General features: G+C 37.1%; 1 protein-coding gene across 6 annotated transcripts in view; it reads left to right on the plus strand.

Annotated features, from left to right (window-relative positions):
- LOC143155117 (uncharacterized) overlaps positions 1-15,135 on the plus strand; it is a 65,885-nt gene extending 50,750 nt beyond the window's left edge. For 5 of the 6 annotated variants that reach the window (XM_076327478.1, XM_076327482.1, XM_076327479.1 and 2 more), the window contains 3 exons: positions 9,763-10,161; positions 10,618-11,381; positions 13,187-15,135. In XM_076327478.1, the coding sequence (XP_076183593.1) occupies positions 9,763-10,161; positions 10,618-11,381; positions 13,187-14,780 (2,757 nt within the window). In that variant the 3' untranslated portion in view covers positions 14,781-15,135. Of the gene's footprint in view, positions 1-959; positions 1,166-9,762; positions 10,162-10,617; positions 11,382-13,186 lie in introns of those variants that run through there. The other variant, XM_076327483.1, reaches the window with a different exon arrangement.
- The last annotated feature ends 133 nt before the right edge of the window (positions 15,136-15,268 follow it).

The raw sequence follows: 15,268 nt of genomic DNA on the forward strand, positions 1-15,268 counted from the left end.
CGCAGTATATGTAGCATATTTCTTGATAAATAAACGTGCGAAAAAAATGTAACACGTGACGTGGATACAGGTACAAATTTCAAGATCGTGATAGACGGTCGTTCCTTGAAATGTTTGCGCCTAGGTTTTTGTTACAGCCATTACAAAATCGTCCGTTGTTTATCTCAAAGAACGCGCACATTGAATAAAACAACGATTAAAAGCTTCCAACGATATCAATTTTACGACTGTATCACGATAACTGAAACTTTGTACTACCTTTACCCTTGTCGTGCAAACAATAAAGTTTGTTAACATGAGTTATTTCTTATCGCTGTATCGTCCAAGACGCAGTAATTATTACATCGTTTGTAATAAGGTAGCCTGACGCAATCGATGAAGGCTGTACGACAATGACACAATTCTATACTTGTGATTGCAAGAAATACGCGTGCAGACTTGCCAATTCGACGACGCTCGACTTTTTCATTCCCATGAAAAAGAAATCTTGTATCGTTCGATGATAAAACATCTAATTTAATAGCTACTCGATATCCTTGCACTAATTTACCGTTCGTATCGTAGAATTTTAGTGAAATCGCATCGTTCTACTTGCCGATTTCGATACACGTACGCAAGAGGTCAGGAGAAATGTAGTTACGTACAGTTATTGCGCGTTTCGTGCGATAATTATGAATCTCTATTCGCCGTAATGACGGAGAAAGTGTGTTTCTGAGTTATTGACGAAGAGAATACAACGTTGACGTCATTCAGACGCGAGCGTAATCTTTTCGCGTGTGCAATTTTACGCAAATGTCGAGCATTTCTCGCGTGTACGGAACGAAAGAAAAAATTATCTGCGATTGGGAGAACAAAGTGGTATCGCGAAGTTGGCTCTCCTGACCTCTGCACTTGCTTCTGAAAAGAATTTGCCGAACGCTCGAAACGTAAAGCGGGTAACTGTACCGACACGAGGTGTCTCGCTGTGCGGTGAGAAGTCGATTCGTTTGACCTCCAATCGTGCACCTCGATGGACCGAAAAACCGTCGGTTAACAACGGAGAAAGTCGCAGCACACTTTTTCGTCACCTCCGTGAGCCACTTTATAACCTGAACTGGATACGGATGTGGGTGTCGGATCTTCGAAGGCGTATTCATATATTTTTAAACTTTTGACACCGTAGGAGGTCAGTTGCATCGCCTGAATTTATTCCTTTATGAAAGTCGTTCAATTCTTCCGAATATTTCGAATAGTTGTATGTACGTTCATTGAACGAAACTGTACAAAAACTTACATAATTGAACGCAATTTGCATTGATATTTTAAAGTGTTTTTTTTTTTTATTATCGAATAGCTCGACTCGACACGTGACGTGTAAGATACTGAAATATATTCTAAAATAGAAATTTTTCAAGGAACGTAAATATGATATTTTATACTCGCAGCTATTGAATTTTAGATATTTCGAGAATGTAGAATTTTTCCTAGCGAAAGTCATACGTAAATTAAAACTCTGAATAAAGTATTTCATTGAAGAATATTCGAGTTTGATGAAAATATGGTGAAAATTTCTCATGCTTTTAAATATATCTTTGTTTAGTTCATCACGAGACGTCTTAAAAACCGATTGCGTAGATTCTCGTAATACGATTTGTTTCTGCTTCCTCTAGACGTATATAATTTCTCTGCGCTGACAGCTTGAGAAACTTTTGTTCTAATAACTCGGTAACCTTGTAATGGACTCGATCTCTGAGCTTCTTAAGAGCTACGTCTAAGATCCCATTATTAATGATCGTGTTGGTAGACATTTTTCTGGTGTATAAAATAAAAAATAGATTTTTGCACGATTTCTATCTCGGAAGTGATTTATCAATGCCCACGGTGCATCTTTTTTTCTCAACGGTTAACCCAATTAATATATTTCACCTTCTATTGAATTTCGAAACGCTTATTTAAAAACGTGTACAACTGTATTTGAATAGAAATTAATGTTTTATTTATCCCGTTAATATAATACTAAAATTCATTTCTATATTAAATACGATCTTAGCTGATCAGTTAGACAACCCTATTTTTAAACAATAACCTATTGTTATTATTGTTCGTCGTTATTTCGTATTAACGGTGCACGTGATTCGTTCAATTCAATTTCAATAACGTAATCGTGTAATTGAATATGGGGTTGGATTTAATTTCCTCAGATTTCTAATTAATTCTAAGTAGCATCCTATGATTGATTGCGCGACGCTATAATGCTCGCTCATTTACAACCGTTGGCATTCAGGGCACGGACAAGTCATCTGCACTTTCTAGACATTACTAAATAGATATTCTCGCAATCTTGGGGGATTCCTTGTGACGTCATGCAAACTGAATTCGCTGACTAGGGAAAAGTTCTGGTTTGAAGTAGCTGCGTGACGCTTGTATCGCGTGTACCGGGACCGGAAGTCGCATGCGATCTCGAATCGTCGAGTCCGTACCCTTGTACATTCGATGAAACGATACGACTTCATAGTTACGAAATAATCGAAATGAATATCACAACCAATTTAATACACACCCTGTGCGTGCTATTTTAATGTTTCCAATTTTTCCAAAATTTACTTCTCATGTAAATCTTTTTAACAATTTAAAAAAAAAATCAATACATTTGCAACTGGATCTAACGCGTGCATTAAACGAATAATAATAATAATAATAATCTTTCATTTAAATCGACTTTCTCGACGCACAAGAACAAAAATTTACCAAACCCGGAACATTTGACATTTTTGGGGGGTTGGTGTACACTCGTATGTGTCGTGCACACTGTGATCCTAGAAAACGTAAACACGCGATACGATGGTTTGAAAATTACAGCTTGTTACGAAGGATTCGAAAAACACGAGTTATCGTTACAGGAAGGATGATTTATCGCGGCGGGGTTGATAGATAGGTGTATTAATTGCGGTAGAATCGGTTCGAAGAAATATTGCAACAGTGGGGGGAGGGGGTTGGTAGCGAGTCCGTTGTCGATGTCGAAAATCGAAGATCTCGAAGCGGGGTTTTACTTTCTCTGGCAGCGAAGGAAACGTTCAGAGATGCGTTCACTCGCGGCCCAGCCTGCCGCTGTAATTACATCGGGTACAGCTGCGAAAATTTGCAACTTCCTGCGATCCGTCGCTTCCATAAATTTAACGCCGCTCCGCCTTATTGCGCTACTGACAACGAAGGTTCCAGCAACGACTGTTCTAGTTGAACGAAAACGACATCGCCCCGCCGTTCTGTTATTACGTTCGGTTGCTTCACGCGGGGTGAACCGCTCCCCACCATTCGAACCGGCAATTACTTTCAAATAAACGCGCCTTTTTACTGGCACGAGATCAGAATCTTTACTTCGGGATGCGCCTCGCGGTGCCTGGAACGAGATTTACGACAACTACACCCCCGCTCAAAAATCCTTGGATAACTACCGACACGTTACAGAAAAACCAAAAATATTAACTGAGAAGGAAATAGTTGAAATATTCACTATGTGGAGAACAAAATTTAAATTATTTTACACAGATAGCTGGGTGTAGAATAAAAAATATGAGCAATAATTTACACGGAACCAATATAGTAACAATTAGATTTCTTGTTTTGTTACAAAAACCAAAAATATTCATGGAAATGGTTGAAATATTCACAATATGGAAAACAAGATTTAAATTATTTTATACAAATAGCTGGGTGTAGAATAAAAAATATGAGCAATAATTTGCACAGAACGAATATAGTAACAATTAGATTTCTTGTTTTGTTACAAAAACCAAAAATATTCATGGAAATGGTTGAAATATTCACAATATGGAAAACAATATTTATATTATTTTATACAGATAGCTGGGTGTAGAATAAAAAATATGCGCAATAATTTATTTATAGTGGGCTATGACTACTCGCTTTCGTTAATTTTACATTCCTAGGAATTAGATTGTTTATAAGTTTCCTTTATTTAATACCGTTCCATTCGTCTCCTAAAATGGAGACACGAGTCCGTTTGCGGATTTAAAATATTTTTTCTTGTACTTAGGTCATAACTATTAACAAATAGTGAAGAAAAATGATTTTAATAATTCACACTCTATTACCAAAATTTCCTATGATTTTTGAATGGAGGTGTACATAACTCAACTAAAAGCGTAACCTACAAAGCGAAGACGGTCAATATTTTATTCGAATAAAAGATGGCGACTGAAACCAACGTCCAGCAATTCATTCGTGACGTTTATGTTCTTATTTGGTTCGTTGTGAAACATTTCAATCTGTGATAGAAATTTGTGGTTTTATTCAACGAATAACGAATAAAAAGTTGTTTAGATCTCGACCATCTTTAATACAAAGTATGATGTAGTATACAGGCTCGCAACAAGATAATTATTTCTGTTTAACGGTCTCCATTGTGTGTTTATGGTCTTTTTCAGAACGCATAAATATTGATGTATTTCCCGTTCTGAGAATCTGTGTCTGTGGCTATCTTCTGGACAGGAAAGAGAAATATTTATACGTTCTGAAGATGACCACGAGTACATGGTGAAGAACATTAAACAACGATAAATTGCTTGTTACGACTACACTATAGTTTGCAGGTATTATCGCTACAAGCCTTGTTCCTAATTATTTTTAAAGTATGGCCGTCGTAATTTTTTAACTATTTGTATCGAGTTGGACTAAAAGTAAAATTATTCCCTGGATGATGCACAAGATACTTATTAAAACAAAATGTTGATCGAACGACCAAAAAATTTCTATCAGTATTGCACCAAAAATAAAATGAAAGTATATAATATTGAAAGTACTTTTACAATAAACATAATACGAAAAAGAAATAAATGATTAAAGTTTTAATACTGAACATAAAGTAGTGAATTAAATTAGGCCAGATGAACTTGTAATCTTCATTTTTGTAATCTTAAAAAAGTATTACTTTTAACAAGTGAAAAGTAATAGTACGATTGGTAACCTCGACAAAAGTCTTCTCGTTTCTTGCTATAGATAGCGTTTATCAAGCGTAACGTGGTTATGATCTGGTTTAACCTCGCGTGTGCACACATAATCTAATAATTGACGTTTATGAATATTTATGAATATTAATTGTGTTTTACGGCAACAGTTTGAATTTTTTCTTTTTTTTTTTTTAATAACGAGAGACTTTTTTGTTAAGAACCCAATAGAAATATCACAAGAAACGTACGCGTTGATTATAAAAACTAAGATAAGCCATAAATCTATTTTAAGCACAGATACAAACAATCGCCAGAGACAGAAATTGAACAGCAGTAACGGGAACCAGCCTAGACAATTTTGAAACAGCATTTCAAATAACTTTGATTGTTTAAAGTTACCTCTCTTTTTATCAAATAAATTTACAAATAATAATTCTCTATCCGAGGTAATAAAATAATGAAATACTCCGATAAATGACCCACCTGTTCTCTAACTGTAACGTTACAAAACTACGAATCTCTTTACATCGTTAAAATAATAAAATAATAAAATAATCTCGATTCGAAGAAAAGAAAAGAAAAGGAAATCACCGTAACAAATACGATTTTTCATCGATATTTTCCACGTCCGTCGTTTATTTTAAATATTTACAATTTCAAACGATACTGTAAAGATTCATTTTGCGTTATTTTATTATATATCCGAATGCAAGAAACTTGGGGTACCAGCCTAGACAATTTTGAAACAGCATTTCAAATAACTTTGATTGTTTAAAGTTACCTCTCTTTTTATCAAATAAATTTACAAATAATAATTCTCTATCCGAGGTAATAAAATAATGAAATACTCTGATAAATAACCCGCCTGTTTTCTAACTGTAACGTTACGAAACTACGAATCTCTTTACGTCGTTAAAACAATAAAATAATAAAATAATAAAATAATCTCGATTCGAAGAAAAGAAAAGGAAATCACCGTAACAAATACGATTTTTCATCGATATTTTCCACGTCCGTCGTTTATTTTAAATATTTACAATTTCACACAGACGATACTGTAAAGATTCATTTTGCGTTATTTTATTATATATCCGAATGGAGGAGAATTCGACGAGCATCAGTCCTCGTTGCTAGCACTTACGTACAATAGCTTTGTCGAGGATACCGGAACCATTAAAACGAAGTTCGTGAAATGTCAGGAAGTGGACTCGAATCCGCATCGTAAATATCCTCGGCACGGTTCCGTTACCTCGAAATGTTCCTTAATTGAAAAGACGCGTTTCTCCTTCTCGCGGCTGATCAGCATCTCGCGATTTAATTGCACGGCCCAGACTTGTCGATACGATTCCACCACGAGCATCGTACGCCGGACAAATTATTTGCACTGTCGCGGAAATGCACGTTACATTTCATCGACGAATCGATTTTTCCCAACGCTGTAAACCGAGAGCAAAGTGAGCGCAACGACACGATTGCGCATAAATTGCGCTCGGTTATGCATCGTTTCTTCGTAAATACGACGGACTGCAACTATGTACACAGTGTTCTTAAAATAGCGGTGGAAAATTCACAGACGCTCGTTCTACACCTCGAATCGAAGAGAAATAACCTTACGAGTATCCAGACTACGTTTCTCATCGATGCAGACGAGTTAATCATCGATTCGGACGCGTTAAAAGTGACCTTGATATTTTTTATCCCATAAGGAGACACACTTTCTCGCGACGTGCACAGAAACTCCTCGATAAAAGTCACAAGTGTAATTGAGTCCCCTTGGAGACTTTTAACAGGTAAGGTAAACGATTGTTAGGTTGTGTATAGTTTCACTATAGTATTAACAATGTTTGAGTAAGAAATGAGTCCGAACGCGACCTTGGAGGATTGTTTTTAATTGTACAAAATTGAACATTTTTTTAAAGCGATTTCAATCTAGTATTCATCGAGAAAATTTTAGCAATCCGTTGATAATACTCTTACGATAATACACTTTATTATTGGATGACGTAAACAGTGTTGGCGATAGTAACTTTTATCGAGATAAAAATTAACCGAAGCTTAAATCGACTGTACGTTATTACCTCGTTAAATGATAGAATTTTTCCATGTTAACTGAACTGGAAACATTCTCTATTACTACTCTGTTTCGTGGAACGTTACGTGCAAGACAAAAAGAAAGGTTTATTTCCAACAACAACAAAAAAAGTCACGACTCTCCTTCGATAACTGATTAACAACAATTCGCGATCAGTCAGTGATGCAATATTGGGTCTTGGTAACTCGAACTTTCCACACACACACACCCCATATTCGTCACTGTTTTGTCAGATTCATTGTCAGGTACAATGTACATCTATGAAATTTGTGACCCTATTTTTGAAACACCTTGTACACTGGCAACGGTGCTGTTGTAATTTTTAATGGCTGCACCGAAGGGAACGCGAACTGTTGCTGCGCAAATGAAACTTGCGAGGGTCGCGAAGACCCTTGCACATCAGACGCCACTTTATTACCTGGAAAACATCATAAACTGGGATTCTTGGACAGCGTGAACACCGCGTGTGCCCAGGGCTGACCGCGGGTCAGTTTAACCATTAGTCGTCGCAGGCTGATTTCCAAGAATTTCCAAGAACAATATTCGTAAAAGGATCGAGGCCGAGCGCTTTGTAAATTCACGAGACAGGAGGGCAGTTCGTTACCTCGGATCACTTCGAATCGTACATTTTTTTTTTTCGTCGACGAGCAAATATTACAATCGTGTAGTTTGTCGAGGAATCGATCCCGTTAGAAATGAGATTATTCAATTCGTCGGATTTCTCGTAGCATCTCGAGCAGAAAGAAACGTAAAATGGAATAGATCTTGAGCCAAGAGTCGAACAATAAATTCCCTTCCTATTTCGACAGCCCCCCTATTTCGTTTTTGTTGCCTGCTCGGCTTACCGGCTCCTGCAGGTCAGGTCCTTCCGGTCTTCGTCCAGTCTACACCTGGACGAATTCCAGGGTTCGTTTCGAAGTCAACCTTCGAGACTTCTCTTCCCGCGGAACAAAGTGAAGGTCTTCGGCTCTCGTCGTTCACATTGTTCCTTCTCGGGCCTGTGGTATACTTATATCGTCCGAGTGTTTGATTTCGGGAACTCTAGACCAGTGTCTCTCAAACCGTGGTCCAACAGTTCTTGGAAGAAAAAATCATGCGAAGCTGTTCGACGCAGTGAAAACAATGCCACAGCTCGTTCTTATTGAAAACGTCTAATAAAAAGCTTTCTGTTACCGGTAGTAAACGCGTTTAAAAAGTGTATTCAATTCGTTTATTTATTTACTCGTATCTGTAATAATAATTATTATTGTTCATGTTCAGTGGACACAAGTCTATTTGAACAAAGAAAATGGAATTGTAACAGATACGTACGTGTATGTATAAATTGTAAAAAATAGAAAGGGGAGTAATTATAAACAAATGAAATTTATTTTACAGTTAGATCAACAATAATAATTTTAGTATACTGTTATTATTACTTCTTCTTACTTGAAATATTTTCTTATTTATTATTCATTCGTCAACGATTATTTACATGAAAATTTTACTTACACGCTTTCATTTACTACTGGAATCGAGCTTCATATGTACTAAAGCATATTTGTGTTTGCATTATACGTGTTTAGTGTTTAACATTTGTTCGATGAAATGATACTGGTAGAATCAAAAATTGAATGCTGTTAAATTTTACTAGATTGTAAGAGGTGAATATCCCAATTCCTTAATTTATTCAACAGTAACTGAAATTCCTTTGTTCCTTTAATTCTTAACGTATTCTTTAACCCGCATGTTCATGAACCGACTCCCGGCTCAAGTTTGACTACGAAGTGTCATGAGTCGGTAACTTATCCACGTTACAGATTGTCGGTAACTTATGCACGACATCGATTCTCGTCAAAGTTAATATTTGAAAAATTTGTCCCGATAAAATTGAAGCAACCAAAGTATAATAACACTTCCGAATTTTTAATACTTCTGCATCGATGCAGATTTTTCATGCATCACAATGTTTACAGACGGTAAATGTAGGTTAAGTCGAAACGTATGTTGTTACACGCAGACTCAGCGAATGTTTAAACTGACCTGCTTAAAAACGAAACGTCGTATGAAAACACGTTATTCTTTTTCTCGCTCGTAACACAAGCTTCATAATACAAAATCTTTTATATTAAATACTACCAGTAATTATACCAAATCTTAACACTTTTTTCTTCTAATTTAGAGGCAGCTATGTTAACGACTTAAGTACCGAAGTTTATTTAAAATATTTCGTTTAACTATACAGTTACTAATAATTGAATAAGATATTATACAATTATTTTAACAATTGTAGTTATACTACAGTGGTTTGATTTTTAATAAATATATTTTTCGATCAATATTTAAATCGATAAAATTGTAACTTTAGAGTTTCATTTATCTAAAATTTCTACACATACATTATAACTTTTAATACACGAAACGTAACACGATTATTAAGATTAATATATTCTCTTACGACATACTTCGTTACAAAATTAGTCATTTAAATATATTTGCAGGTACGAATTCATATTATTATTAAATTGTTCGGAAAATCATTTCGTTCTTTTCTGGTGAAAATGAAACACGATTTTTCTTAGAGTGTACAAACATTCTATTAAATTATATATTCTCCATTTTGGAAAACGACTTTCCAAGCAATCCAATATTTCAACTTAAAAAAAAATTTTTTAACATCGATTATTTTACATTAAAAAAGAAAAAAAAACACCGACATCCCTAACCAGCGAATCGCTTTTTCAGATGGAAACCGAGGTGCGGACACTCAAGCAAGAGCTGGTTCGCACTCAGGAAGCCTTGAAGGCAGCCACGAAGAGATGTCGCGATCTGGTGAAGGAGCTGGACAATCGCACCACGAGTCACGAATCCGAGAGAACGCTCCGGGACCAACAACTCTCCCGGATACTTCGCGCTCTGCTCGTCCTGGAGGCACGGCTCAAGCAGGAGCAGAAATCGATCAGGCAGCTACTCTGCGAGAAGGACAACGTAATCAGGAACCAGCAACTCGAGATTGCTAGGCTCAGGCGTTACACGAAGAACTACATCAAATGCAAACGCGAGCAAACGCTCGGCAGAGCCTCGATGACGATCGAAACGACGAGCAATATCGAGGAACACGATCTGCAGACCTCAGGAGTCGAAGTGAGTCTCTTAACCCTTTGGACTCGAGAGGAGGTACTCGCTCGCCGCCTAATTCAGTCTACTGTATTTTCGATCCGGGAAAATCTTCATGGTTTGGAATTCAAATTGGAATTTAAATATTACGTTCTCGTGGAGTGTAAACTCATGTATGCCAAGTATATAAAAATGTTCTATTTTCAGATGAATTTTACCATTTAAAGAATTTTCTCGAGGCGTCGATTTCTGGTAATAAAGAAGCTTCGAGTGCAAAGGGTTAACGTAAAACAAAGCCATTACTCTATAATAAAAAAAAGTATTGTTCCATTTGTGAAATCCTCGTCAAGATTTGTACTTCGAAAAAAAAAAAAAAACTTCACCTTGTACAATTCGTATCACGAAATAATTCCATTCGAAGGTTGATTAGTTTTACCCTGAAAATGTACCGTTTCGTTACAGACACGTACTTTGTGATTTCAGGTGGACTCCAGGCAGGACAGTGGCATTAGCAAGGACATTCAGAACTTAAAGTGCGAGATAATCACGAAGCTGAATCCGTCGGCGGTGCCAGTCGCGCTTGAGGACCTGGACAGAGGAGTTAAGAAAACTCACAGCTTCGCTGGCAGCGATATCTCGAAAACGAGTCTGACGAGTAGCGAGAACACGGACGTGTCCATTATCACGACCACCACCGAGGGCAGCCCCTCGTTGCTCAGTACAGAGGGTTTCTGCGAAGGCGAGAGCACGGACGTGTCGCCCGGCTCCACGTTGAACAAGTCCAGCAGATGCACACCCACGATGGTGACCGATAGCGAGAACGAGACAACGATGATCTTCGACGACAACGACGACGAGGAGACCACCACGATCATGGAGAATAGTTCCAAGCTGACGAAAAAAAGAACGGGGATCGGTAGGTCGAAGACGCAGAAGGCTTGCAAAAACACGGAAGCGGTCGAAGCGACGAACATCGCGAGAACGGAGAGCAAGGATGACGGGATGGACTGTAATTTCGCCTCGGAGGACGAGGAGAAGGAGCAAGAACCTATTTACGTTAACGCTTGCAACGAGATCAATTCTAAGAACACGGAGAACACCGAGAACACGATCCCGGAAGCATCGAAAATGAACGAAGATTATAGTAATAATAATAATAATAATAATAACAATAACAATAATAATAATAATAATAATAATAATAGCGGCAACGAGAGCAGTAGTAACAACAATAACGATAACAATGTGTGAGTATTACTCGTTTTTAACTACGAGGGAAGGTTAGTTCGCCGTGTTGGATATAGGTCGGGTAATGAGAAATTTTTGGAAATTGAAAAGATATCTTTCGTTGCTGATTCTATGGAAAATATAGTTTCGCGATCGAACGTTGAGTAGAATTTAATGATTTGAAAGGAATGTATTGAATGTATAGTACAAAAATGTTTGAGCAAATTTGAAAGGAGATAAGCGATTGGTCGGAATTAACCGGATGGAAATTGATAAATGATAAGATTGGGTCAAAAAACAGTAGGTCAAGCTTAAACTGGATACTTTGTTAACTTATTACACCTTTTCAAAAAGTATGATAGACGAGACCAAGTTTATTTTAAAATAATCTCAAATGTCTATTCGACGAGTTTATCAAGGTTCAAATTTGTTCGGAGTCATATATAGAATTTTTATATTATGGTCGTAATTGCTCTTAGAATAAAATAATAACCGTAAACGACTGTAACATAAAAATAACTGTTGTGTTTTATCTACGGTCACCAGTTTATTTTATAACACGCATAAGAACAGTAATATTTGCAAATTAATATTACTGCAAGATTGGCTATCAGAATAATGTAATAAGTATTATTATTTTCCTTTTTTTTTTTTATATCGAGGGTAATAAAGGATTACCCTACTTCGTTCTAATTGATCGAAAGAATCTAAAAGAGAGTCCAGCTAAGCAACTTAATCTCCAATGCCATTAATTTCTTATTCACGATGTTATTGCCAACATAACTATATTTTTGTGGTTAAGTAGGTTAAAAGCTTCCGGATGTAAGCGGTATCCTTTTGAAAAGTGATGATTCTGATGTTTCGATAGTATTGCTTTGTCACGAGGTTGAAGACGCACTGACCCTGAAATGCGTTTATCGGTTTTCATCTACTCCAACTATACGTACACGTTCATGTTATGGATCATTAACCAGTGTCTGCAGTTTCTAAATCAAGACGACGTTCAAGTGATCATTAAGTGTCTCTTTTGAAGTTATTGGAACGTTCCTATGGCTACAGCGCAATGGGTAAAATAGGTCGGTTAAGCGTAAAACTAGAACATAGTAGGAAAGTTGTGATATACGTACAGTATAATAGAAGAAATAGAAGATTGCAGACCTAGAAAAAACGAATAAAGTGTTAACCACTTTTCTTTGTACATCTAGAGAACACATTATACAGTGTAAGCGAGATATTAAACGAAAAAAAAGTACAAGGATCCAAACTCGCATTTATGCTCCACTTTGATATTTTTAAACAATTTCATAATATTAGAAAAGAAACGAGCTACCACTTGAACACTCTCTGCAGCTATAGCCGTTATCAGCTCACTCGGCTGATCAATTAAAAGATATAATTGATGGTTAATAAAAGGAGTATAGATAACTTGAACAAGTCAACCGTAAAACGCACACCAGTATCGGTGTATCTCTAGACTTCTTGATGAATTTCACCGTGAAATAGGCTAAACATCAAACTCGTCATTTTTTTTAAATCTCGATTTACATCCAGAAACCTTTATTAGCTTCTACGTAACAATGTTTTAATCAATTCAAATCAATCGTCGAATCTATAATAGATCTTTCCAACTATATATAATAAACTAAGTGAGGAAAAAATTGATTTTCCTTAAAATAATTTCAAACATTAAACATAATTGAATTTAAACAGAAAGTGAAAATTGAAAACGTTCTGAATGAATAATATTTAATTTTAAGTTTGATTAGCTTCTAACACGTAGAGTGTTTGCGTTAAATGTGAATTATCCATTGATGCATTTTTACAGGCTCCCAAAAATGGAAATGGAGGAACAGAATGTAGAAGAGACCAGCGGGAACTGGTACAGCGATCCGGACGAGGATCGAATCAACGACGATGTTTTTAGGCACAGCACGTATCGACCAAACAGTAACCACAATTCCGTTTTGGAATGCGTGAACCAGATTCTTTTGAGAGACATGGAGGAGGAGGAGAACATACTATCCGTGCCCAGGAGGTTTAAACATCGCGGAAGAATAGTTCGGTTTCAACCAGCAAGATTGTCCGATATTGAATCGGTGGGTTCTGAAATGGAAAGGAAGAATTCTGAAGAAACCGTCACAGAGAAGGAAGTATCCGCCAATGATGTTCCTGTCAGTAGCTTCGAACCAACAGCTACGGAGGACGAGTTCGGGATGAGTCTTACGCAAACCGTTCCCTCGAATGTTGCAACCAACATCACCAGTCACGAGTCAAGCCTCGAAGAGGAATCGGAAGAATCGAAAGCCATTCCAATAGTAATTATAGAGCCAAAGGTCGAAATCAAGGACACGAGGCATGCGATATTCCCTTCGTCGCAGACAGCACAGAAAACAAAGATGTCGGTGGGTGCAACGAATCCACCCCTAAAGTTAGAAAGGATCGAGGAAAAGACCTGTCTGCAAATGTCCACGAAAGGATTGACTATAGCGAAGAACCTTGACTACGAGGACATCGAATCGCTTCCCGAGATAATATCGCCACCGCCTAAAACACCACCAGCGTTGCCGCCTAAACCTCAATTCAAAAACAACACGTTGATCCTGAAGAAGATCCCTAGTCCTTCGTTCCTGATCGACGAAACTCGAAAAAAGCAACCGTTGCTCGAGTCCGGTTCCTCCGAGCATAGCAAAAAGATTTTCGGTTTCATATCCTCCCCGTTGAAATCGACGGGAATCAACATGACGTCAGCGAGAAGCTTGAACTTCGAGGAAGCCATCAGCAAAGTTACAGGAACGAACGAAGAGGGAAGCTTCTGGAAGAACAGGTTCAATAACGTTCGGTCCTCGTTCCAAACGCGACAAAATCACGAAATCGGTGGTGAACAAACGCGGAAAGTACCAAGGGTCACGAACATTGTTCGTCACTTCGAAGAATTCAAGATTGGCGGTGAATCCGAAGAACAGTCGAAAGAAAGAAGCAAAACGAAGGAGAAGCACGTTCATCCTGAGTTTGATCAGGAGTTTGACATCAGACAGAACTTCGAAGAATTTAATCTGGATGAGTGCAACCTGTCCGATGATCCTGACAGACCCGAAGGTGATGGTTCGGAAAGACTTGGCAATCTTGGGGCCGCGATTAGTCAGAATGAGAAAACTGCCGCAACCAAAGACAATAATAATGTTCCTTTTGCTGCAACCAATTCGAGTAGTGGTTACGATCACTTCCTGGAAGCAACAGGTCTTAGCAATAAATCTATCTTAACGCCTTCGAGGTTGCTAAGTAATCACAAAAGTATGCTGAAACCGAAAGACGTAAAGTATAAAAATAAGATTAAAGCGACCGCGGTATTGGAAAAAAACGGTGTCTCTACGACCAATAACACCACCCATGTTAGACATTGGACCGGACCGTTTGTCTGACGACTGGCCCAAGTTTTTCCAACTAACTTATTTCGACAAGAAACTTGTGATGAAGAGAGATAATTTTCAAATAGTTATTCTCGTGCATTTTGAAAGATCAATGAAAACAAACAAGAATTAGTGACTGTGAAAATATAAACTGTGTTTGCAACATAGTTCATCATTAAACATGTTTTGAGTGTAAAATATAATAGTGTAAATTATTATTAATAATCCTTTTTAATGCAATGCTTTTTCACATTTTTTGTTAATCGAAAAATGGAAAAACATAGGAATTAATTTATTTATAACAGTTTCAACGTAAAAGATATTTCGATGTGTTGTATATTTTAATAAAATATTTCATACATATTTATAGCATGACTAATGAAAACAATAAATGAAATAATTCGTAATAACGTATCTTAGGTCGGCTTTTTCTGCTGTGAAATAGCGAATAAATTTGTTTATCATGGAAGTTAATACCTTTGTTATGGTGTTTTCTATTG

The sequence above is a fragment of the Ptiloglossa arizonensis genome, chromosome 2 (assembly GCF_051014685.1).
Source record: "Ptiloglossa arizonensis isolate GNS036 chromosome 2, iyPtiAriz1_principal, whole genome shotgun sequence".
Taxonomy (NCBI): domain Eukaryota; kingdom Metazoa; phylum Arthropoda; class Insecta; order Hymenoptera; family Colletidae; genus Ptiloglossa; species Ptiloglossa arizonensis.